This window comes from Tursiops truncatus, chromosome 6 (genome assembly GCF_011762595.2).
Source record: "Tursiops truncatus isolate mTurTru1 chromosome 6, mTurTru1.mat.Y, whole genome shotgun sequence".
NCBI lineage: Eukaryota > Metazoa > Chordata > Mammalia > Artiodactyla > Delphinidae > Tursiops > Tursiops truncatus.
In genome coordinates, this window is record NC_047039.1 from 106,938,383 (window position 1) to 106,960,732 (window position 22,350).

The following is a 22,350-nucleotide window of genomic DNA, read 5'->3' on the forward strand; positions in this document are numbered from 1 at the left end:
GCCTCTTTTCAGAGGAGGAATTTGAAGCACAGAGACTAAGTGACTTTCTTAATGGTGACCTAGCCAATAGACACTGGGCCCAGGATGTTACCAGGTCTCCATAATCTGAGCTCTTACTAACTCTGCTACTCTACCCAAGGAGCACTGTCCAGTCTCTCTCTCAGATACCTTGTATGGCCAGTTCAGTGCTTTCCAAATGTTCAAAATGGAAAGCTTTAAGTGGCGTAGTTGGCCACAGGTCCCATCTGTCCTTATTCTGTTACACCTGTAGCTTCGCCATGACATGATCTGCTGGACCCCCCAGGCGTTTGAGGGTACGACCTTGGGTTCTGGTCTAGTCCCACTTGTTTACAGGTATTTATGTTGCTTGGCACAAAGGCTTGGAGGAGTGTACTCCTGGCTGCCCACTGTGATTGCCTTAGGTGGGTGGAAGGGGGTCGGCATTGGCGGAGGGTGGTTTCATGGCTTTTTATTTGTACACCCCTCTTAGGTTTGGCTTATAGCAATAAAGATATGTTGCTTTTGTAGTTTAAATAGGAAGTCCGATAAAGTATAATTTAGAATGATGAAATATCAAGAAACAACCCAGATAAATTGCTACACCTTCCTTTTTGTCATTTGTTTCTTTTGAGATTGCCTTTATAAACGTCTGTAAGCAAGGAGACTTGAGTTTTCTTTTCTATAAGACGATGTTTTGGGAATTCCCTGGCAGTCCAGTGGTTAAGACTCCATGCTTCCTCTGCCGGGGGCCCAGGTTTGATCCCTGGTCGGGGAACTAAGGTCCTGCATGCTGCGTGGCACGGCCGAAAAAAAAAAAAGATGAAGGTTTAGGCTGTCAGTTGTATTAGCATTGACATCTCATTCTTGAACCGCACATAAATAGGCATCAGCAGTGGCCCTCCCTGATCGGGAGAAAGGCTCTGCCCCATCATAACCTCAGAGTCAGAGATGGGAAGCATGTGGAGTGGGGTTGCTCAGAAAAGGGTTTGTGAGCCGCAGAAGCCGTGGGCCGCTCCTGATGCTGCCTGCGTGACCCTCTCGCTGGAAATCTTGGGGAGGCAGCCGAGCGTGGCCACAGCTGTGACCGTCCAGGGAGGACGAATATAACTCAAGACAAATAGGACGAGTGCTAAGGAGAGTGCTCTAAAAGCCAGTAGGAGAAGGACACAACATAGGCATCACAGAAGAGGTCCCAGAGGAAGTGACATTGACAATGAGGCTGGAAAAGGGCAGGAAGGAGCGGGGAGGAGAGAAGGGACGAGGATGGTTCCAGGGAGAGAACCAGCCCCTGAGCACACCTGACTGCGGGGGACAGTACAGTGGGCGTGGCCACCAGCTGCTCTAGTGCCCTTCTGGCACCTGTTGTAGTCTGCAAGTCTCTCCTTCCTTGGCTGGAAGCCACTTCCAAGCGGCTGGGTTGGGGAGGGGCCTGCAGAGGGATGCACCGCCCCCTCCCCAGGGTAGTGCCTGTGACTCTCAGTGGGTTGGGTACCTCTCAGCCCCCTTCCTTGCCTTACACCAGCTTCCCTCAGTGACCTTGCCTACCGACCCTCTACTGCGAGGACCACGGCCTTGACCACCTGGGATCAGGGCTGGAGGGATTTATGTTAAGGCAAGGCAAGTCCCACCCACTTTTCACTGAGGCCCCTCCTGGGTGGCAGCTTCTACCTGAGCTGAACCTGAGTCCAGAGCGTTGCTGCTTCCCCTGCCCCTACCCCAGGAGTTTGCATCACTTCTCCCTGCATACCCCCTTCCCCAGTCCTGCAGGGGTGCTCTCCTTGAAGTCCCTTTGCTCAGTCCATGTGGCTGGGGGTGCTGATGGGCCGCTTAAGCATCGCCGTCGTGCCCTGAACTTGCCCCTTCCTGTAATAGGCTGGGGGAGTGGTTCATTCATTTTTACTGAGAACACAGCAGAGTGCTGGGTACTGTGTTGGGAACTGGGAATAAAATAATATTTGAGCACTTACCCCATGCCAGGCGCTGTGATCAACACTCCACAGAGGTGGCCTCAGTTCAGGAACTTAATGCAAATAAAACGCTTAGACAGCTGCCTGGTGCCAATACCACTCCTGAGTGCCAGCTGGTGCTATTAGTTGTCCTTGCCATAACCACACGAGGGGAGGACAGTCCTGTATCTCCACGCAGAAACTCAAGCTTAGAGGGGCACTTGCCTGCTGTCACATAGGACTCAAACCCGGAGCTCTCCGAGGGTGAATGAGTAGGTGTGACTCTCGCCTTCCAGAGCTCATGGTCTAGCAGGGAGATGCCCGGCAAGAGCACTTTCTTGTCAGAGTGACAGGTGCTACAGTGGGCTGAGTGAGGGCACACAGAAGAGGGGCCAAAGGATGGGGGAGAGGGGAAGACTATTCCAGGCAGAGTCCTCGCTGAGATCAACGTCACTTCCTCATCACCCGTGGGATGTCTGTTTCCTCTGGACTTTGGCGAGGAGGCTCCAGTTTGGTGGTCTGCGCACGTGCTCAGTTAGCGGTTAATCGTTTGAGGGCCCGGATATGGCTGCCCCTCCCAGCCAGACTCCTGGGACCTCGTCCTCCAGGCACTCCCATTGGGGAAGACCCCTCCACCTCCAACCACTGTGTGACCTGAGGTCCTGTCACTCTGAACCCCCAAACTTCTTGGGGACACACGTGCAGATGGCCTGGGTTATGGCTCTGTGTTGCCCACCCCGCCTCTCACTCCATTTCTGTGAGTACCTTCAGCTGCCCCGTAGAACTGCTCCATTGCAGTTAACACAAAGGAATGAAATGTCATCATAGAACTGTGATTGGAGATCCAAGCTAAATAAATCCCACCATGACCATGCTACCCCAACAAATCAAACTGTTTATGTTGCGCATTTCCTCTCTAGTCCCTGTCCACAGGGCAGATAGGTTTTTATACAGTTGTTGTGTGTCTTGCCGCTTTTTTATTGCTACCTTGAGGGGATTGGAAATGAGATTGATCATTTAGGAGATGGCCACCAGGTGGCGCCAGAGCACCAGACATCCGACTCCAACCTCCTACGTCTGATCCCTGCCGGTGGGAGCATCCCTCAAGTGCTTGTCTCTGGAAATTCACTTTCAGTTTTCCCTCCAAATGCTGTGTTGCTCACAATAAGTGTTCCATAGTTATTTTAGAAGAAATCAAACAATACTGAAGTGTACAAAAAGTAGAATGTAAAAGTGCTGTACAATGGCACCTGTAAGAAGCATTGACATTAAGACTTGAGTACATATCCTTCTAGACTTTTGTGAGTGTTCACATGTATACACAAATATTTCAAAACATGTCCAGATGTCGTTTTCTCAGTGAGCACTTCTCAGACCACTGCCCCCATTTAAAATTGTAACCCCTCCCCCTCCCCACTCTGCCTATACCCTTTCTCTGCTTTACTTTTTTCTCTTTTATCACCAGCTTATAGACCATATATTTTACCGAATGCTTTATTTATTGTCTGTTTCCCCCACTAGAATGTACTGGGGGATTTCTGGCTTTTTCGTCACTGCTTTATGCCCAGCACCTAGAATAGTACCTGACACATACTAGACTTCTGGTAACTTTTTGTTGAATGAATGAACAAATGAATAAGAGTGAATATGTCCTGAATCTGTGGACATCTTTCTCTGTCTGTAAATACTGATCTACCTGCCCAAGGCCACTCTGCAGAGAGTGAGCCAGAACTCCTGGGGGCCTTCTTTCTGTATTAAGAGAACTTCATCATCTCATGTGGCATTTCAGAACCCTGTCCTGTTTACTGACTGACTTTCACTACTTTCATGATGTCTTTTCCTATACAGAAGTTTTAATTTTTCACATAGTTAAATCTGCCAATAGTTTCCTTTGTTTTCTAGCTTTTGTATCACCCTAGAGAGGACTTCACCCTGGGACAATAAAAAAGAATAATGACTTGTGTTTCCTTTGTTTGTTTTTTTCCTTAGAGCTTTATTTATTTTTTTAAGAAAATTTATTTATTTGGCTGCGTCGGGTCTTAGTTGTGGCACGTGGGATCTTCGTTGGGGCATGTGGGATCTTTCGTTGTAGTGCATGGGCTCTTCGCTGAGGCACGTGGGCTTTCTAGTTGCGGCGTGCAGGCTTAGTTGCCCTGCGGCATGTGGGATCTTAGTTCCCTGACCAGGGATCAAACCCACGTCCCCTGCGTTGGAAGGTGGATTCTTAACCACTGGTCCACCAGGCAAGTCCCTCCTTTGGTATTTTTATGGCAGTTTTTTGGTTTGGTTAAATCTTTATCAAAGATTTATTCTTACAAATGATACTGGGTAAAATTTAAAATAAATCCCCCCCTCAAGTGAATAGAAAATTGTTTCATCAACATTTGTTGAATAATCCATTCTTCCCACCTTTTGAAATGCCATCTTGATCAGATATTAATTCTCAGCTATACTTGATCCTATTTTTCTGGACTGTGTTCTGTCCTGCTGACCATTTATCATCAACTGCGGCTTCCTGAAAGGACAGGTGCCGTCTCATTACACTTCTTTTTTGAAAACTTCTTAGCTATTTTTAATTACTCTTCCAGACAAAGTTTTAAATCAACCTGTTGAATTCCGAAATGAATCCTCTTAGGATTTAGAGTGAATTTGCATCTTATTTATAGATCAGTTGGGGAGAACTGATGTCTTTACAATATCATCTCCGTGTTCAGAAGGAGTGAAATGTCTCTCCTTTGATTTGTCTTCTTTTTTTGTCTATAAGTAAAGTTTAATAATTTGCTTCAAATGATTTTTGTACATTTCTTTTACAGTTTACTTCTGTGCATTTTTTTCTTTACTTAGTAGGCCCTTACGTTTTCTAGCTGGCTGTTGTTTGGGTAGAGGAAACAGTTGACTTTATGGCCAGATGTCTAACACTCAGAGCTTTCTTCTCTATCCGATTCCATCTGCTTCACATCTTCTAGGAATTCTTAATTTTTGGTTTGTTGTTGTCATCATTCCCTGTACTTCAACATTGCAACAGAGTTCTCAGTCTTCTTATTTTTCATTTCAACACGATTAGAAGAGGGGAAAGCACATGTGTCGACCTAGTTCATTGTCTTGAAACCAAAATCTATTCATATAGTTTGATGTGAAGATGTCATGTTCTACGCGGCCTTTGGCACCCTCCCACCCCTCGCGCTGCCGTATTCGCCACGGAATGTGGGATGGCACTGGGACACAGCCTACAACTCGGTGGGTGTTTCCCTTAAACCCACGCTCACCCGGCTCACCCCGCGGGACACGCCCTCTGCTCCTCGTCGGCTTTGTCCTGCTGCTGCCGCTGCTTCTGCTCCCCTTCTGCAGCCCGGCCTTGCCCACCCTGCCTTACTCTCTAGAGACAGCGTCCTTCCTAATTTGGTGGGAAGGGCCAGGCTGTACACGGTGGGTCAGGACTCAGTGGTATGTGTCAGGAAGGCCCAAGAGTGTGGGTGTCCTGTCCAACCTCCTCTTCACCTCGAGGTTTCTGTAGCTCCTGGTCACAGGAGGGGCAGCAGCAGAGGAGGATAAAGGACCCTCGCTATGAGCTGGCCCGTGCCTGTCACCCACTCCAGGGCTCTCTGGTCAACACTGGTTGAAGCAAGTGATGGCCTCCTAGCCCACTGGGGCCGCCCCCGCCCCCGCGCTTGCTCCCTATTTTGGGTCCTTGCCTTCCTCTGGCAGCGACAGTGCCCAGGGCCATGCATGCCAGGCGCACACTCGGGTGCAGGTGGGAGTCAGAGCCGGCTGAGCCCAAGCAGGGGTCTTGTCCACCCTGTGGGTCTCAGAGCAGCAGTGGGGAGAAGAGGGGGCCCTGAACAGGCGTGTCACCTGTGACACCTGGTGATGCTCCTGACGGATGTGGTCCAGACAATGACCTGGGCCGCCACCAGTCACACCAGTACTTCCTCTGCCCTTGGCAGGGACTAGGAGGGAGGGAGGGACCCTCTGCTCCTTATAGGAAACTGCCTTCTGTCCGATCCTCTGTCTACTGTAGACGGTGTGTGTTTGGCCCACATGTAATAGGCGTAAAATGCCCGAACCTCAACACCCCAGAGCACAACCCTCGAATCGGGGTTTGTGCGGGAAATGGTGAGTCCCAGGCATCAGGCCTGGCGGTGGAGCTTGTGTGTGTGTATTGAGGGGTTGTGAGGGTGTAGGATCCCTTTTTAAATTTAACTTTTTATTTTGAAATAACTTTAGACTCACAGAAATTTGCCAAACCGCGCATAGCATTTACACATACCATTCACCCAGCTTAGGTGTGACACTATGAACTAAGCTAGCAGCCTTTTCCAGATGTCACCAGTTCCCCTGCTCCAGGGTTCAGCCCAGGATCCCTCCCTGCATCTAGTAGTTGAGTCTCATCAGTGTCCTCCAGGCTGTGACACTCCCCAGTCTGCCCAGAGGATCACACCAGGTCCTTGCTGGATGAAATTCATGGCCTGGCTTTTGTGCTTCTGCTTCACCTACGTGTAGAGTCAAAGCGTCTCATCTGAGAGACTTTGCCGGGCCCCCAGGTGCCGTCCTAGGTGCCCACGGCACGCTTGCTGCCAGATCCCAGGGCTGTCCCCAGCTCCACCCTGAAGGGTTCTGCGGTGTCTCAGGCCACTGGCTGAATACTTTCTCCTCTTCCCGCTGCCGGCTTCTGTATAATAAGGTCACTACTCAGGCAGAGTCGTCTTCTGTTATCCATCAGGGTATTTCTCCAGCTTCCTTCTGGAGGAAGATCTGGGATGCAGCCTGTTTTCCTCCAGCTGGGTATGTATGCTCTGCATACAGGAAAATCCACTCTTTCTGTACGTCCTGCAAGTTTTTGGTTTATGTTTTCAAAGGATCACTCTGTTTGTGTTGAGAATAAACCATGAGGAGGCAGGGGTGTGGCAGGGACACTGTTTAGGAGGCCGTCCTGCTGTGCAGAGGCTCGGGTCAGTTTGGAGGTGGTGAGACGTGGTGTGTCCCCCAGAGAAGGCTTATCCCTGCTGGTGGCTGCCCATGAGGACACAGGCACCCCCGCTCTTCCAGTTGCAGGTGACACTGCCTGCCTTTCCCCAGAGCAAATGTCCCCTGGACGGTAATTAAGATTAAGTGGGTGGCTGAGGAGGGCTGTGCGGAGTCGGGGAGAGGGAGTGGGGCGCTGGGTCCCTGGTCTGGCTTTCACGATCCCTAATGTGCAGAAAGGGAAGTGTCACTGCCAGGCTTCCAGAATGGAAGCGTGCCAATCAGGATGCTCCCAGGCTGTCTTGGGTGTCTGGGACGTCCCAGGCAGGCCACCCTCATTTTCTCTCTCTTTTACCCCGATTTCCCGAAGCTCTCTTTGAGTCCTCCCCCACACGTATCCCTAGGTTTCCCATTTTCCTAAAACCTGCCTCCACTCCCTGTGGAAAACTCAGGTCTTGCTCACCAGCTAGTGGGTGCAGGTGAGGGTTTCTCTCTTCCCCCTGTTTTCTGCAGGCTTGTCTTGGAAGGGAGGAACGTTTGATTTCAAGGATAATTACATGTGCATGGGGCAGGGGTGGGGAAGCTCCAGCCGGCCTTTTCAAAGAGGGTCTAAAATGAAACTATCCTGCCAACCAGAGGATTCGTTTTCTTTTGGGAACCCTTTCATAGTTTTATGAAAAATACATATTTTTCAGTCACGTTCCTCCTATTACCTTATCTTAGAGGTGATTTCTTGCGGTCTCATGCTAAGAGAGCATTACCCTTGCTTACCCCTGCCCCAGGGAGGGTGAAAGTGGTGGTGACGGGTGTCAACACAAATAATAGCTGTCATTAATGATGTACCATGCCGGCCGCTTTTAATGTGCACCATCCTGTGAATCCCTTCAGCCATCTTTGAGGTTGCTATGCAGTGTTCCCCATTTTACAGATGAGGAAAGTGAGGCTTGGCCAGGTCAAGCAACTTGCCCAGGGCACAAGGTCAGTGATGGGTGAGAATTCAAATCCTGGTTTATCTGTTTTCTAAGCCGCAGAGGTACCCAGCTCCTTCTCCTACCTGAGAACTTGCTCTGCTGTAACTGTCCTATTCTTAGCTCCTGCCAGGCCTGTGGTTGTAGCTTGTCAACCTCTGGGGGGTGGGAGGTGTTGAACCACAGGCTGTGCCTGCATGTATACACGCACACACTTGTGCCTGTCTGTATGTCTATTTGTGTGTGGCTGTGTGCACGGATGCTGCCCTACCCTGTGTGAACGTGTAACCTTGGGGACAGGGACAAGGGATTGTGGGGACTTCCCTTGTTTATTTTATACCTTTTTTTTTTTTTTTTTTTTTTTTGCGGTACGTGGGGCTCTCACTGTTGTGGCCTCTCCCGTTGTGGAGGACAGGCTCCGGACGCGCAGGCTCAGCGGCCATGGCTCACGGACCAAGCTGCTCCGCAGCACGTGGGATCCTCCCGGACCGGGGCACGAACCCGTGTCCCCTGCATCGGCAGGTGGACTCTCAACCACTGCGCCACCAGGGAAGCCCTATACCTTTTTAAAGGTATTACTCTTATGTAAAGGATTCTGGAAGCCCTCCTACTTGAGAAGAGCAGGCCTGAGTAGGCATCGCTAGGCTGGACTTTCTGAGGATGGATGGGCCGCTGGTTTCTGCCTCCCCGGCCTCAGCGCACAGTGTGTGGGGGCATGGGGGGCACCCGGTCAGCGCTGTCACGTGAATTCGCGGGTGGCTGCTTGTCTGTGCTGGCCCTACGTCAGCTCCATGCACGTAGGTGCTTCACTTCTCCAGGAAGACGCCCTTCCTTGTCCTTTTCTCCAGGTTTGCTCAGTTTCACAAGTTTTCTCTCATTTTTGTCTATCTGCAGACCCTCAGACTCCACAGCCAGCCCTCTTCCCCGAACACTGCTGCTTTCTCTCCCCCGGGGGGGCTCAGCCAGGGGGGCATTTGGACACAGTGGTGCCTCCTCAGCCGTCTAGCCCGCTCAGCTCATTATCTGGCCCTCAGTGAGGAGGGGAGATGTTGGATGTCGAGCATCTGGTGGGTGGCTTGAAAGGGGCGGGGGAGGGCATGGCGAACACGGTGCCAAGGGATGGCATCTCAAGTCTCATGTGCTCACGTGGCCGGGGCCTCGCTTTGAAAGCCGCCAGGCGCTGCTGCTTGCCAGGAGGAGGCTTGGCCAGTTTGGAGAGGGTCGGGAGGGGGTATAGTGAGAGCGCCGCTGCCAGCTCGCACGAGGGGACCTTTCCTGGGCGCCTGGCAGGTGGTCCAGCTTCAGGGTGACTGTGACCCTGGGGGAGGCCTTTTGGTAATACAAAACGGGCACACTGTGGCCGTCCAGAGAGAGAGGGAGAGAGAACACATACACTTATTGTTCCTGACGTGGAGTGAACAACTGGTTGTGGGTAGAAACCCTCTTTGGTTCTGTCTCTTCATCTTCTGTTCAGATGCAGAAGGTGGAGCAGCTGTGCCCGAGCCTGTGGAGAGCAGCATGGCCATGCGAGGAGGCGGGCTCGGACACGGGCTCGGGGCCGTCTCTGTGCTGGTCTGAAACATTTGGAAGACATCACTCTCTTGTACTTGAACATTCCTGGATGTGTGTATTTTCTTTGAAACAACCTCCACAAGCTTAGGAAAAAGTGGTTTTTCTGCCTTCTCCACAGTGGTCTGCACCAGACTGTCTCCTGCTATTTCCTTGGTTTCCTGAACCTGCAACATTGAAGGAGAATTCTCAAAGTCTGGAAGGAAACCAACATCACATATGGGACTTTCCTTCCCCTCTTCAGGAGCCCACACACGAGACTGGAGTCTGTCACACAGAAACCAGAGACATGGGGTGGTGCTGTGGTTCTGATACAGCTCCACGTTCTTGCAAAGTTACGTCATGAGAATCTTTTCCTCCTGCAGGAGGCATTAGTATGAGAGTGTGTGCGTGTGTGTGTGTGTAAGAGGTGAGGGAGGGTGGGAAGACAGGGTTTTTGGCCGAACTTAACAAGCTGGTACCCTTTCCTTGGTGCCGGACTGCCTCCCTGTCCAGCAGGGGGTACGGGCAGGCAGGTGTGTGAAAAATGGATCCCCGAGTTACAGTGTAGTTTCTCTCTCTGAGCCTCAGCTTTCTCATCTGTAAAATGGTTTTTTAAAATAATTAAAAAAATAAATTTATTAATTTTCGGCTGCGTTGGGTCTTCGTTGTTGCACGCGGGCTTTCTCTAGTTGTGGCGAGTGGGGGCTACTCTTTGTTGCGGTGCGTGGGCTTCTCATTGCGGTGGCTTCTCTTGTTGTGGAGCACGGGCTCTAGGCGCGCGGGCTTCAGTAGTTGTGGCATGCGGGCTCAGTAGTTGTGGCTCGCGGGCTCTAGAGCTCAGGCTCAGTAGTTGTGGCGCACGGGCTTAGTTGCTCCACGGCATGTGGGATCTTCCCAGACCTGGGATCAAACCTGTGTCCCGTGCATTGGCAGGCACACTCTTAACCACTGAGCCCCCAGGGAAGTTTTTTTTTTTGATGCATATAAATCCTTAACCAGAACCTTAAACAGAGTAAGTGTCTAATAGATTGTTGTGATGACAGCAGTAATCAGACTGTGTGTGAGCTCCTCGAGGGCTGGCCTGAGTCCTCTGCACAGAGCAGGGCTTGGGAAAAGGGTCACCAAGTTTACTGAAGGATTGAGGGAGTGACCAGGAGGCAAGATGCCGTTCCTGTGGCTGTAGTGTCGGGGCCATCTGTTAAAGCTGGCTCCGTGGGGAGCCCTGCCTGCTTATTAGCACCCCTGTTAGTCTAGGATGGGCAGGGACTGGGGTCAGGTGAGGAGGGGAACCTGTTCCCTGTTCTCCTGGCACACGGGCATCTGGGGTGTGCTTTCACACCTCTGGGCTTCTGCTCATGCTCAGAGTGCCTGTGGCCCACCCACCGCTTGCCTAGAAACACTCACATTTGCCCTTTTAAGACCAGATCCACAGCTCTTAGTGATGTCTTCTTTGACGCCCAAGGTGAACCTGTGATCTGTTACACCACGTATCCTGTGAGTATCTACCTATGGGATTTTCTCCCCCCTGCTACACTGCTGGACCCTGGAGGGCAGGGCTGTGTCATCTTTGACTCTGGTCCTCAGAACTGGTCCTCCAGGTCTCAGTGGATGGGTGTTGAGCCAATGAATGAATGAACTGCTGAGCAGTTACCCATTCGTAATGGCCCTAAAGGTAGGAGTCATTTATCCTCAGTTCCTCTCTTTTCCTCTCCTGTCACATGCAGTCCATCAGCAAGTCTTGTCTGTTTCACCTCCAGAACCCCTCCCAAATCCATCTCTTTTCCCCATGGCCAGCAGTCCGAGCTGTCAGCATCTCTTACACCCAGCTGGCTTTGCTGCTCCCATCTTTGGCCTCCCATGGAGTTCTCTGCACAATAGCCACTGTGATCTTCAGAAACAGTGAGATCAGATCATGTCACTCCCCTGCTCAGAACCCATTCCCAGGCATTCCAGGTAAAACCCAAACTCCCCACCATGGCCTGCAAGACCCTTTATGCTCTGGCCCCAGCCTGTCTGTCCACTGCCTCCCACTGACTGGGCTCCAGCTGTGGCCGTTTCTCTCCATCACACACCTGCTGAGCTCCTGGGCATCTCAGGCCCTTTGCACTTGCTGTGGCCTCTGGAAAGGACACTCTGACTGGTTTTTATGGTTGACTTCTTCCTAGGGCTTTAGCTCAATACTGCATCTTCAAAGTCCTTCCTTGACCACCCTGGCAAATACTGTCTTCCACCCTATTTTATTTCCTGAAGACCCTCATGATCTGAGTTCACATGTGGTTTTTGACTCCTGCGCTGGAATGTGAGTTCTCTAGGGGCAGGGTCTGTTTGCTTTGTGTCCCCTGTGCCTGGAACAGGGTCCTTGACCAGCCTTCCCTGCATTTGGATGGGAAAAAAATGAAATCTTTATTTTCACTAACTTATAACTGAAATTTGGCATCTTCCTCAGTTGCTAATGTAGACAATAAATTATAGTAATATTTACAGTACCTGGAACTTTGTCACCAATAAAAGTCACAGCTACCTCCATATCACATAATAATTGTGGGCATGCATCTCAGAAAATTTATGTTCTTGACTACTTTGAAATTATGGTAGTTATTAGACCCACCAATAGATCTTGCTATTTAATGCAATTATATATTCCCTTACCTGAAGAAATACATATATTACTATATTATAAATTACTTTGCGGTACGCGGGCCTTTCACTGTTGTGGCCTCTCCCGTTGCGGAGCACAGGCTCCGGACGCGCAGGCTCAGCGGCCATGGCTCATGGGCCCAGCCGCTCCGCGGCATGTGGGATCTTCGCAGACCAGGGCACGAACCTGTGTCCCTTGCATCGGCAGGCGGTATATTATAAATTACTTAGAAAATAATTTTATAACTGAATTTTAATACAGTTGGCTTCCTGAGTAGTCCTGTGTAATTGGTTTCCTGTATAATTTTATTTTATTCATTTAAAAACATTTCTGTGATGCGCTTCCCTGGTGGCACAGTGGTTGAGAGTCTGGCTGCTGATGCAGGGGACACGGGTTTGTGCCCCGGTCCGGGAGGATCCCACATGCCGCGGAGCGGCTGGGCCCGTGAGCCATGGCCGTTGAGCCTGCATGTCCGGAGCCTATGCTCCACAACGGGAGAGGCCACAACGGTGAGAGGCCCGCGTACTGCAAAAAACAAAAAACCCCCCAAAAAACCCCCCAAAAAACAAACCAAAAAAACATTTCTGTGAGAAGGGGCCCATGGGCTTCACCAGATGGCCAAAAGGGTCCAAGGTACAAAAATGGTAGGAACTCCTGGCTAGAACAAAGTCTGCACAAAGTAGGAGCTCAATGAATGCTTGGATGGACAGATGAAAGGATGGTGCACGTCTTCCCCCGTGAGGATGAACCCCCTGTGTTTTTAGGGTCGGGTTATGGTGGCTTGGCATGAACTTGGTATTTAGGAAATAGCCTTGGTCAAGGTCTTTTGGAGATTTACTCCAACGATTGACACTGAAAAAGAGGCATTTATTACAGAGCCCCGGGGGATTGGAACCTTTTCTTTCAGACACAGGCTCCCTCTTCAGCTTCTCTCTGCACATCTGCTGCCTCCCCACTCAGAGGGACTCTCCTTGCACTGGGCAGGATCTGGCCACCCTCCCCTCCGGAGAGCATAGTGCTCAGTTCAGCTGACTAGCAGAGACTGGCACCGTAGGGTCCTGAGTTCCGGAGATGCAGGTGGGCATTCTGGTCCAATCAGTCCGGCCTGGGAGGCACGGTCCACATATTCAGGGGCCTTCCCGTGGGGTGGAGGAGGGGTTCTCAGGGAGGGGCCTGGGCTGGACTGACCCCCTTGATGGGAGTCTGGTCCCTGGCGAGGAGTTGGGGCTTGCCCGGGCCTCAGGGATGGCAGGTGGATGGGTGAGGGTTCCTCTGGGCCCTGGAAAGGATGTTCCATTCTGCTTGGTCCTCTTATTTCTTAGCATGTGAAATATCTCTTGTCTGAGAGTCACTGCCCATAAATTAGGCTGTTTTGTCAGTGACGAGATATGCAGGAGTCACATTGGAAACAAGTGGTCTGTCTGTCTTTCCAGCTCAGGCCGCCAGTAGGAAGCACAATGGGTAGCATGGGTGGGCTGTCACTTTGTCTCTAGGTGGGCTGGGCCAGAGTGGGCCGGGTGCGGGGGAGTGGGGGGCAGGTCAGGCCTCATGGAGGAGGAGCCCTATGCTCGGACCCCTGGACTCAGCCTGTGCTCCTCTGGGGGCCTGGAGCCCGCAGCTGGAAATCTCCTTCCCAGTAGGGGAGGCCTGTGGTTTCACAAAGCACCATGCTGTCCTTTCTTTAATGTTTTAAGTTAATTGTTTGTTTTAGGAAAAAAGAATAAGTATAAATGTATGAAATTGCAGGATTAGAATTAACACTAATAGCAATTAATAGCCTTAACAGAGTGCTTGCTTGGTGTTTGACCTGACCCTAGCACTTTGCATGTATTTTCTCGTTCAGTCCTCACCTGGGCCCTCAGAGGAGGCCCAGGCCCTGGTGTCTGCTGACCAGGGTTTGGACTCCCCAGTTCTGCCACCTAACTAGCAGTAAGTTACATCACCTCTCTGGGCCTCAGTTTCCCAGGAATGAGAATAGCTTCTGCCTCACAGGGTTGTTGTGAAGATCAAGTGAGCTAAAAATGTTGTGCTTAGCCCAGTGCCTCACTCAGCATCAGCATTCCCTGTTCACGCCGTGTGTGCGTGGGGTGGGGGCCCCGAGTGCACCACCAGAGGTCGCTGGAGAGATGGGCCAAGTTGGCGACGTCCTGCAGACGGGAAGTAGGGAGTGAGCAAATGACGGTCATGGAAAAGGGTCTGAGACTCATGGCCCCTAGGCTGAAGGGCTGCGTGACTGGTTACCAGGCCGGTGGGGAGAGCCACGGCCTCTGGTTTGAGCCCGGCCGAGCAGACTGGGCTCCACGTCTGGGCTCCCCTTGGGGAGCCCTGCAGAGTGCTGGGTGCTCCCTGAAAGCAGCAAAGCCCACCTCAGCCTGGAACTGGAGCAAGTTGGACCCACCCCAAGAGGGTTGGCTGGCTGTGTGCCACTCTGTCTCCCCATGGTGACTCCGTCAGGCTAGGATCGAGTCACTTTGTTCAGATGGATGAGCAGCTTCCATCCATCAACACAGCCTGGCTGAGTCGGCCCCAACCCCAGTCCATGAGAGCTGGTTTGTCTGGTCTGAGACAGCCCTGGCATCCTGATTCCCTCAGCTGCCTTTGGACTCTTCCGTTTCTAGATTCCCCACTTGGAAGTCTCTGGGCTTACTTGGAGGTTTCTGTTGGAGGGTCCCATCCACTTGATTCCTAGGAGGTGTTGCTTCTATTTCAGAGGCTGGTTCCTCTCCCCTCAGGCCCATCTCTCTTTTTTTTTCTTTTAATGTGTTGTTGGATTCTGTTTGCTAGTGTTTTGCTGAGGATCTTTGCATCTATATTCCTCAGTGATATTGGTCTGTAACTTTCTTTTTTTGTAGTATCTTTGTCTGGTTTTGGTGTCAGGGTGATGGTGGCCTCATAGAATGAGTTTGGGAGTGTTCCTTCCTCCGCAATTTTTGGGAAGAGTTTGAGAAGGATGGGTGTTAGCTCTTCTCTAAATATTTGATAGAATTCACCTGTGAAGCCATCTGGTCCTGGGCTTTTGTTTGTTGGAAGATTTTTAATCACAGTTACAATTTCATTACTTGTGATTGGTCTGTTCATATTTTCTGTTTCTTCCTGGTTCAGTCTTGGAAGGGTATACCTTTCTAAGAATTTGTCCATTTCTTCCAGGTTGTCTATTTTATTGGCATAGAGTTGCTTGTAGTAGTCTCTTAGGATGCTTTGTATTTCTGTGGTGTCTGCTGCAACTTCTCCCTTTTCATTTCTAATTTTATTGATTTGAGTCCTCTCCCTCTTTTTCTTGATGAGTCTGGCTAATGGTTTATCAATTTTGTTTATCTTCTCAAAGAACCAGCTTTTAGTTTTATTGATCTTTGCTATTGTTTTCTTTGTTTCTATTTCATTTATTTCTGCTCTGATCCTTATGATTTCTTTCCTTCTGCTAACTTTGTGTTTTGTTTGTTCTTCTTTCTCTAGTTCCTTTAGGTGTAAGGTTAGATTGTTTATTTGAGATTTTTCTTGTTTCTTGAGGTTGGCTTGTATAGCTATAAATTTCCCTCTTAGAACTGCTTTTGCTGCATCCCATAGGTTTTGGATTGTCGTGTTTTCATTGTCATTTGTCTCTAGGTATTTTTTGATTTTCTCTTTGATTTCTTCAGTGATCTCTTGGTTCTTTAGTAACGTATTGTTTAGCCTCCATGTGTTTGTGTTTTTTACGTTTTTTTCCCCTTGTAATTCATTTCTAATCTCATAGTGTTGTGGTCAGAAAAGATGCTTGATATGATTTCAATTTTCTTAAATTTACTGAGGCTTGATTTGTGACCCAAGATGTGATCTATCCTGGAGAATGTTCTGTGCGCACTTGAGGAGAAAGTGTAATCTGCTGTTTTTGGACGGACTGTCCTATAAATATCAATTAAATCTATCTGGTCTATTGTGTCATTTAAATCTTATGTTTCCTTATGTATTTTCATTTTGGGTGATCTGTCCATTGGTGTAAGTGAGGTGTTAAAGTCCCCCACTATTATTGTGTTACTGTCGATTTCCTCTTTTATAGCTGTTAGCAGTTGCCTTATGTATTGAGGTGCTCCTATGTTGGGTGCATATATATTTATAATTGTTATATCTTCTTCTTGGATTGATCCCTTGATCACTGTGTAGTGTCCTTCCTTGTCTCTTATAACATTCTTTATTTTAAAGTCTATTTTATCTGATACAAGTATTGCTACTCCGGCTTTCTTTTGATTTCCATTTGCATGGAATATCTTTTTCCATCCCCTCACTTTCAGTCTGTATGTGTCCCTAGGTCTGAAGTGGGCCTCTAGTAGACAGCATATATATGGGTCTTGCTTTTGTATCCATTCAGCAAGCCTGTGTCTTTTGGTTGGAGCATTTAATCCATTCACATTTAAGGTAATCATCGATATGTATGTTCCTGTGACCATTTTCTTAATTGTTTTGGGTTTGTTCTTGTAGGTCCTTTTCTTCTCTTGTGTTTCCCACTTAGAGAAGTTCCTTTAGCATTTGTTGTAGAGCTGGTTTGGTGGTGCTGAATTCTCTGAGCTTTTGCTTGTCTGTAAAGCTTTTGATTTCTCCGTCGAATCTGAATGAGATCCTTGTTGGGTAGAGTAATCTTGGTTGTAGGTTCTTCCCTTTCATCACTTTAAGTATATCATGCCACTCTCTTCTGGCTTGTAGAGTTTCTGCTGAGAAATCAGCTGTTAACCTTATGGGAGTTCCCTTTTATTTGTTGTTTTTCCCTTGCTGCTTTCAATAATTTTTCTTTGTCTTTAATTTTTGCCAATTTGATTACTATGTGTCTCGGCGTGTTTCTCCTTGGGTTTATCCTGTATGGGACTTGCTGCGCTTCCTGGACTTGGGTGGCTATTTCCTTTCCCATGTTAGGGAAGTTTTCAACTATAATCTCTTCAAATATTTTCTCGGGTCTTTTCTCTCTCTTTTCTCCTTCTGGGACCCCTGTAATGTGAATGCTGTTGTGTTTAATGTTGTCCCAGAGGTCTCTTAGGCTGTCTTCATTTCTTTTCATTCTTTTTTCTTTATTCTGTTCCGCAGCAGTGAATTCCACCATTCTGTCTTCCAGGTCACTTATCCGTTCTTCTGCCTCCATTCTTCTGCTATTGATTCCTTCTAGTTTAGTTTTCACTTCAGTTGTTGTATCGTTCCTCTCTGTTTGTTTGTTCTTTAATTCTTCTACATCTTTGTTAAACATTTCTTGCATCTTCTCGATCTTTGCCTCCATCCTTTTTCCGAGGTTCTGGATCATCTTCACTATCATTGTTCTGAATTCTTTTTCTGGAAGGTTGCCTATCTCCACTTCATTTAGTTGTTTTTCTGGGGTTTTATCTTGTTCCTTCATCTGGTACATAGCCCTCTGCCTTTTCATCTTGTCTATCTTCCTGTGAATGTGGTTTTTGTTGCACAGGCTGCAGGATTGTAGTTCTTCTTGCTTCTGTTGTCTGTCCTCTGGTGGATGAGGCTATCTAAGAGGCTTGTGTAAGTTTCCTGATGGGAAGGACTGGTGAGGCCCATCTCTTCTGCCCCTGGAAATCCTGAAAGTGTTTTTGCTTATTACTAACCATTGTCTGTCATCGTGTGCTAATACAATTTGTTTTTAGTATTTTAATATTTCTTTGATTATTTCAAAGGGATGTGGAAGGGGGGAGTTAAATGTGTAAGTTCAGGTCACCATCATGAGACAGCTGGTGGCTGCTGCATTTGCTGCGGTTAATTTACCTACTGTAAAATGCACTCATTCCAAGTGTATGGTCCTATGGCTTTGTGGATTTCTGGGACTGTGTAACCATCACCACATCCAGTTTTAGCACATTTCCATCACCCCAGAAAAATCCTCTGTGCTCATTTGCAGTTAGTCCTGCCTCCACCCCAGCCTCTCATTGATGTGCTCCCCCTCTCTATGAATTTGGCCTTTTGGACATTTCATAAGAATGGCCTCATATTGTACAATCCTTTGTGTGACCTCTTTCACTTAGCATGATGTTTCTGAGGTTTATTCATGTTATACTTGGTATCAGTGTTCCATTTCTTTTTATTGCTGAGTAGTATTCCATTGTATGGGTATATCCCATTGTCTATCCATTCCCCAGTTGGTGGGCACTTAGTTTCCAGCTTTTGGCTAAGATGAATAAATTCATGTGCATGTTTTTGTGTGGACATATGTTTTCATTTATTTTAAAGATAGTTACCTAGGTGTAGAATTGTGGGGTCATTTGGTAAGTTGATGTTTAACTTTTTAAGAAACTGCCAAACTGCTCTCCAGAGTTGCTGTGCCTCTGGCACCTCGAGCCAGAAGCCACGCATCCTCAGCTGCTTCTCCCTCCCCCACATCAGTTTCTGTTGCATTTCTGTCCTTACCGTCTCTCAGTCTGTGTCCTTCTCTTTGGTGTCACTGTTGCCACTCTAGCTCAGAGGACCCTCGTCTCTTTCCTGATAATTGCAGTTGGCTTCCAGCTGGTCCCTTTGCCTTCTCCTTTCCTTCCCCATTACATCCTGATTGCTTTCCTGGGAAAAAGCTGGTGGTGGCTACAGTGCTCTGATGTTCAGTGATGTGATAAACGCCCTACTAGGGGCATGTACACATTGGTATGAGAGCGCTGGTTCTTGTTTGAGTGGTCCAGGTGCGGTAACCAGGGGAGATGACATTTGACATTTGAGCCAGGTCCTGAATAATGATGGTTTGGTGGGACGGCATGAGCAAAGACACCAAAGCACGAGTTACTTAACCTCTCTGTGCCTCAAATTCCCCACCTGGAATATGGGGGTAATAACAGGACCTACCAAGGACTGTTGTGAGCATTAGAGGAGTTACTGTAAGTAAGGTGCATGGCACGTGGTGAGAACTCTCCGAGTCTTAGCTAGTACCCATATTATTATTATTGATGGAATGGTCTGGTGCACAGGGAAACACGGTAGATTCAGTTTGTCTTCTTCACCTGCCTTCTTTTTAAAACAAAGGTCACAAACTCTAGTGTCTGCAGGAGCCAGGCAGGTCCCCAAGTGGCTGTACAGGCCAGACGGGGTCTGAAAGGCACTTGCTCCAGTAAGTGCACCAGTACAAGGGGCAGCGCTGCCCAGCCCAGCTGACGGCTGTCATGCAGGAATGGGGCCCAGTGCTGCCAGAAAAGTCACAAATCCAGAATTCTGTGTGAAACCTTCCAATTTTTAAATGTTGGTGATTAATTTAAAACATACTAAAACCTGTACAAGCCTAGCTGACTACATCTGTGGGCCGTATTTAACCTGAAGGCCACCAGCTTGTGTAACCTTTCTTTGAAGGTCTCCTCTGGGGTCACCAGCTCAAGTCCAGCACAACTCTCTCCCAGGGTGGGATTAGCTTGGGTTTGAAGGCTGGTTTTTATGAGCCCCTTTGCCTTGCAGGACTTCTTCAGACAGGTTATGTCACCGACAGAGGCTGCCCTGAAGCTCCCTGTGGCCTGGAGACTATGTACAAGAGGAATGGTCTGATGGCTAGCGTGCTGGTCACCTCTGCCACTCCACAGGTACTGGGGCTGCAGGACCAGGGCCGGGGCCGTGGGTGGGGTGGGTGGGCCAGGGCTCCTTGCAGCTGACCCAGGCCCCCTGAGTCTTGGCCCGGAGGCTGCAGGCCTCCATGAATGCCACCATTCTTAGCCCTCCCGACCAGCCATGCCAGGCGTGAGATTTGGGAGGCAGTCAGTCCTGAGGATCAGTGTGTTTTCTGAAGTCGTTCTCTTCAAAGAAAAACAAATACCTGCCTAGTCCAGTTGTAGCAAGTGCCACATTCCATTTTGGTGGCAAGAAGGGATCAGACCTTTCCCAAGCAAAGCCGTGGCTGATTATAAATAGGTCACACATTCTGGAATGAAGTCAGACAGAAGTGCTTCCAGCTGGCCCCGTGTTCCTATTTACCTTGCTCAGGAGGAAATGGCTGTAAGGGCTGGTGGTCGAGAGTGGCCTGGGCTCGGGCCCCTGCCCTGGGGGTTTGGGAGTTTGCTTTCCAAGTTCTGTAATAGAACAGAGGCAGGCGGGGGAGGGGGTGTCATCTGAGGCCTGGGGAGACCACCATGTCAGATGCATAACGCTGGGCTCCTGTGATAAACGGACAAGGGGGTGCTCCGTGTTCTGAACTCACAAGGCCCTCATGGTCGAGCTGGGCTTTTGAAATGATCCTGTGCAATCAGCTAGAATTCATAGGAACCAATCCATTTCTTATAACCCTTTAAAAAAATTCCTTAGCTTGATCTCTGGTTCTGAAAGCAGACTTGTGGGTACCCGTTAAAATTCCCAGGTGGCGCCAGTATACATTTAAATAAAGTTACTGTGTCGTCATCACCACCACCACCTCCACCGCTACCACTGAATGTATTTGGGGCAACTTTTGATTAAATAAGGCCGCTTGTATGAGTGTGTATGTTTGGGGCAGGTGCAATGGGGTGTTACAGGAAAGTTATAAAACCTGAAATTCCAGGAATGGACTCTGTCTGGTAACTGGAGGAATCAGACTTCTCTTTCCATTTACAGTTTACACTCCGTCTAGAGTAAAACTTCTTTCTTTTTTAGCCTCCGTCTGTGTATATATGTATACATACACATATGTGTGCAAACACACATATATACTATATGTATCTACATATATGTGTATATATACAAATATACATGTATATGTGTATCCAGAACGTGGTGGGAGCTCAATAAATATTTGTTGAATGAATGAACAAATGAATGCATGTCTAATTGAAGTGCTCAATACATTTTGGTGACTGAGTGACACGTTTATACAGATAGACACCCATGATTTAGTGCTTAACTATATACCGGGCACTTCTTTTGTACATTCCACAGGCATGATCTCACTTAATCCTCACAATAACCCCATCAGGCATGTGCTGTTGTTTCACCCCCAGTTTATAGGCGAGGAAACTGAGGCAGGGAGCAGTGAATGAACTGGCTTCAAATCACACAGCTGGTCAGCGGTGGGTGGGGATTCACAGCCAGGCCTCTGTGACTCTGGAGCTACTGGCCCTGACCATGATGACATTACACTCCCCGGAAGAAGGTCAGCCCCGTCACCTGCTTCAGGCTGCTCCGTGGAAGGGGAACATGGAAGTGCAGAATGATTTATTGGTAGCCATTGCTCAGGGTCTGTAAGACCGAGGGGTGGAATCGATGGCCAGTTCCAGAAGTATTCAGGATTAATCTTTATTACTTTTCAAAAGTTTAACACAGATTCTCCTCAGAGGAGAATGTCCCATCGCCCGTGGAACTTTCAAAATAGCCATGCCTGAGCCCACCCAGGCCCCTTGAATCAGCATCGCCCAGGGAGGGGATCCTGCCAGTTGCTTTGTAAGCTTCATTTTGTATGACCTGTGCCACAGCCCTGGGGAGCGGGTTCTAATGGTGCCATTTTACAGATGGTAGCTGAGGCTCTGCGAAGTGCAGAGGTCAGACAGCAGCTCGGGTGGAGCTGGCATTCTAAGCAGGCCTGTCTGACTTCAGAGCTCAGAGCTTCTTAAGATCATCTTAGAGTTTTTGGTAGCCTTTAAATGACAGAGGCCTATTGAAATCTACAGGTTTAAGTTTCTGCTCCTCCTTTTAACCTCACGTTTTCAGTTGTTGACTATTGGTTTCCCTCCCTGGCCTAAAAACACTCTAGTTTCCAGTAAGATTGCAAAGTTTTTCCAGATATAGCCATTTTGGAAAGAGTGAAATAAAGGGGAATTAATAAAAGCATATTCTCTAAATCCCGGTCCAAGATGTTGAGGTTAATGGAAACCACAAAATCCCTCTTCACAGGTTGAGACGAATAAAACCGTTTATGAACAGGGCACAGTTTTGGGGTGGTAAGCTCTATTGGTTCCCCAAAGTAGAATTTGATGGAATTAAGTAAAATTGAAGAGAAGGTATGTTCAGCATTCTGGGATGCCTACAGTGTTGGGTTTCATGTAACTGGCCACATCTGGGGAGTTTCACGTGCTCTTTTACGGGAGACCTTTCCTTTACATGCAGGACTCCCGGTGTTCTTCTTAACAAGGGGCTCTACTAAATATAACTTTCACGCTGTCTCCAAAACTGGCCGGTTACCTCTCACCTCATCAGCTAACAGGCTTTGAATTCCAAGTGGCCCCTACATGAAATAAGCCTTGAGAGTCAGTTTAACATTTTGTATAATAATTTCCTGCAATGAATTTAAGTAGAAAAAAAAGAAAAAGGTGAAACCAGGTAATGTTTGAAAAACATAACAAAACAGGTGATCTCCTCAGGCCTCCTAAGATGTGAAGAGTGGGCTGTATCT

At 48.5% G+C, this 22,350-nt stretch overlaps 1 protein-coding gene across 16 annotated transcripts in view; it reads left to right on the forward strand.

Moving 5' to 3' along the window:
* Nucleotides 1–22,350, forward strand: part of RALGPS1 (Ral GEF with PH domain and SH3 binding motif 1) — a 290,080-nt gene that overhangs the window by 23,644 nt on the left and 244,086 nt on the right. For all 16 annotated transcript variants that reach the window (XM_073806615.1, XM_033858613.2, XM_073806619.1 and 13 more), the window contains one exon: nucleotides 19,458–19,579. In XM_073806615.1, the coding sequence (XP_073662716.1) occupies nucleotides 19,523–19,579 (57 nt within the window). In that variant the 5' untranslated portion in view covers nucleotides 19,458–19,522. The remainder of the gene's footprint in view (nucleotides 1–19,457; nucleotides 19,580–22,350) is intronic.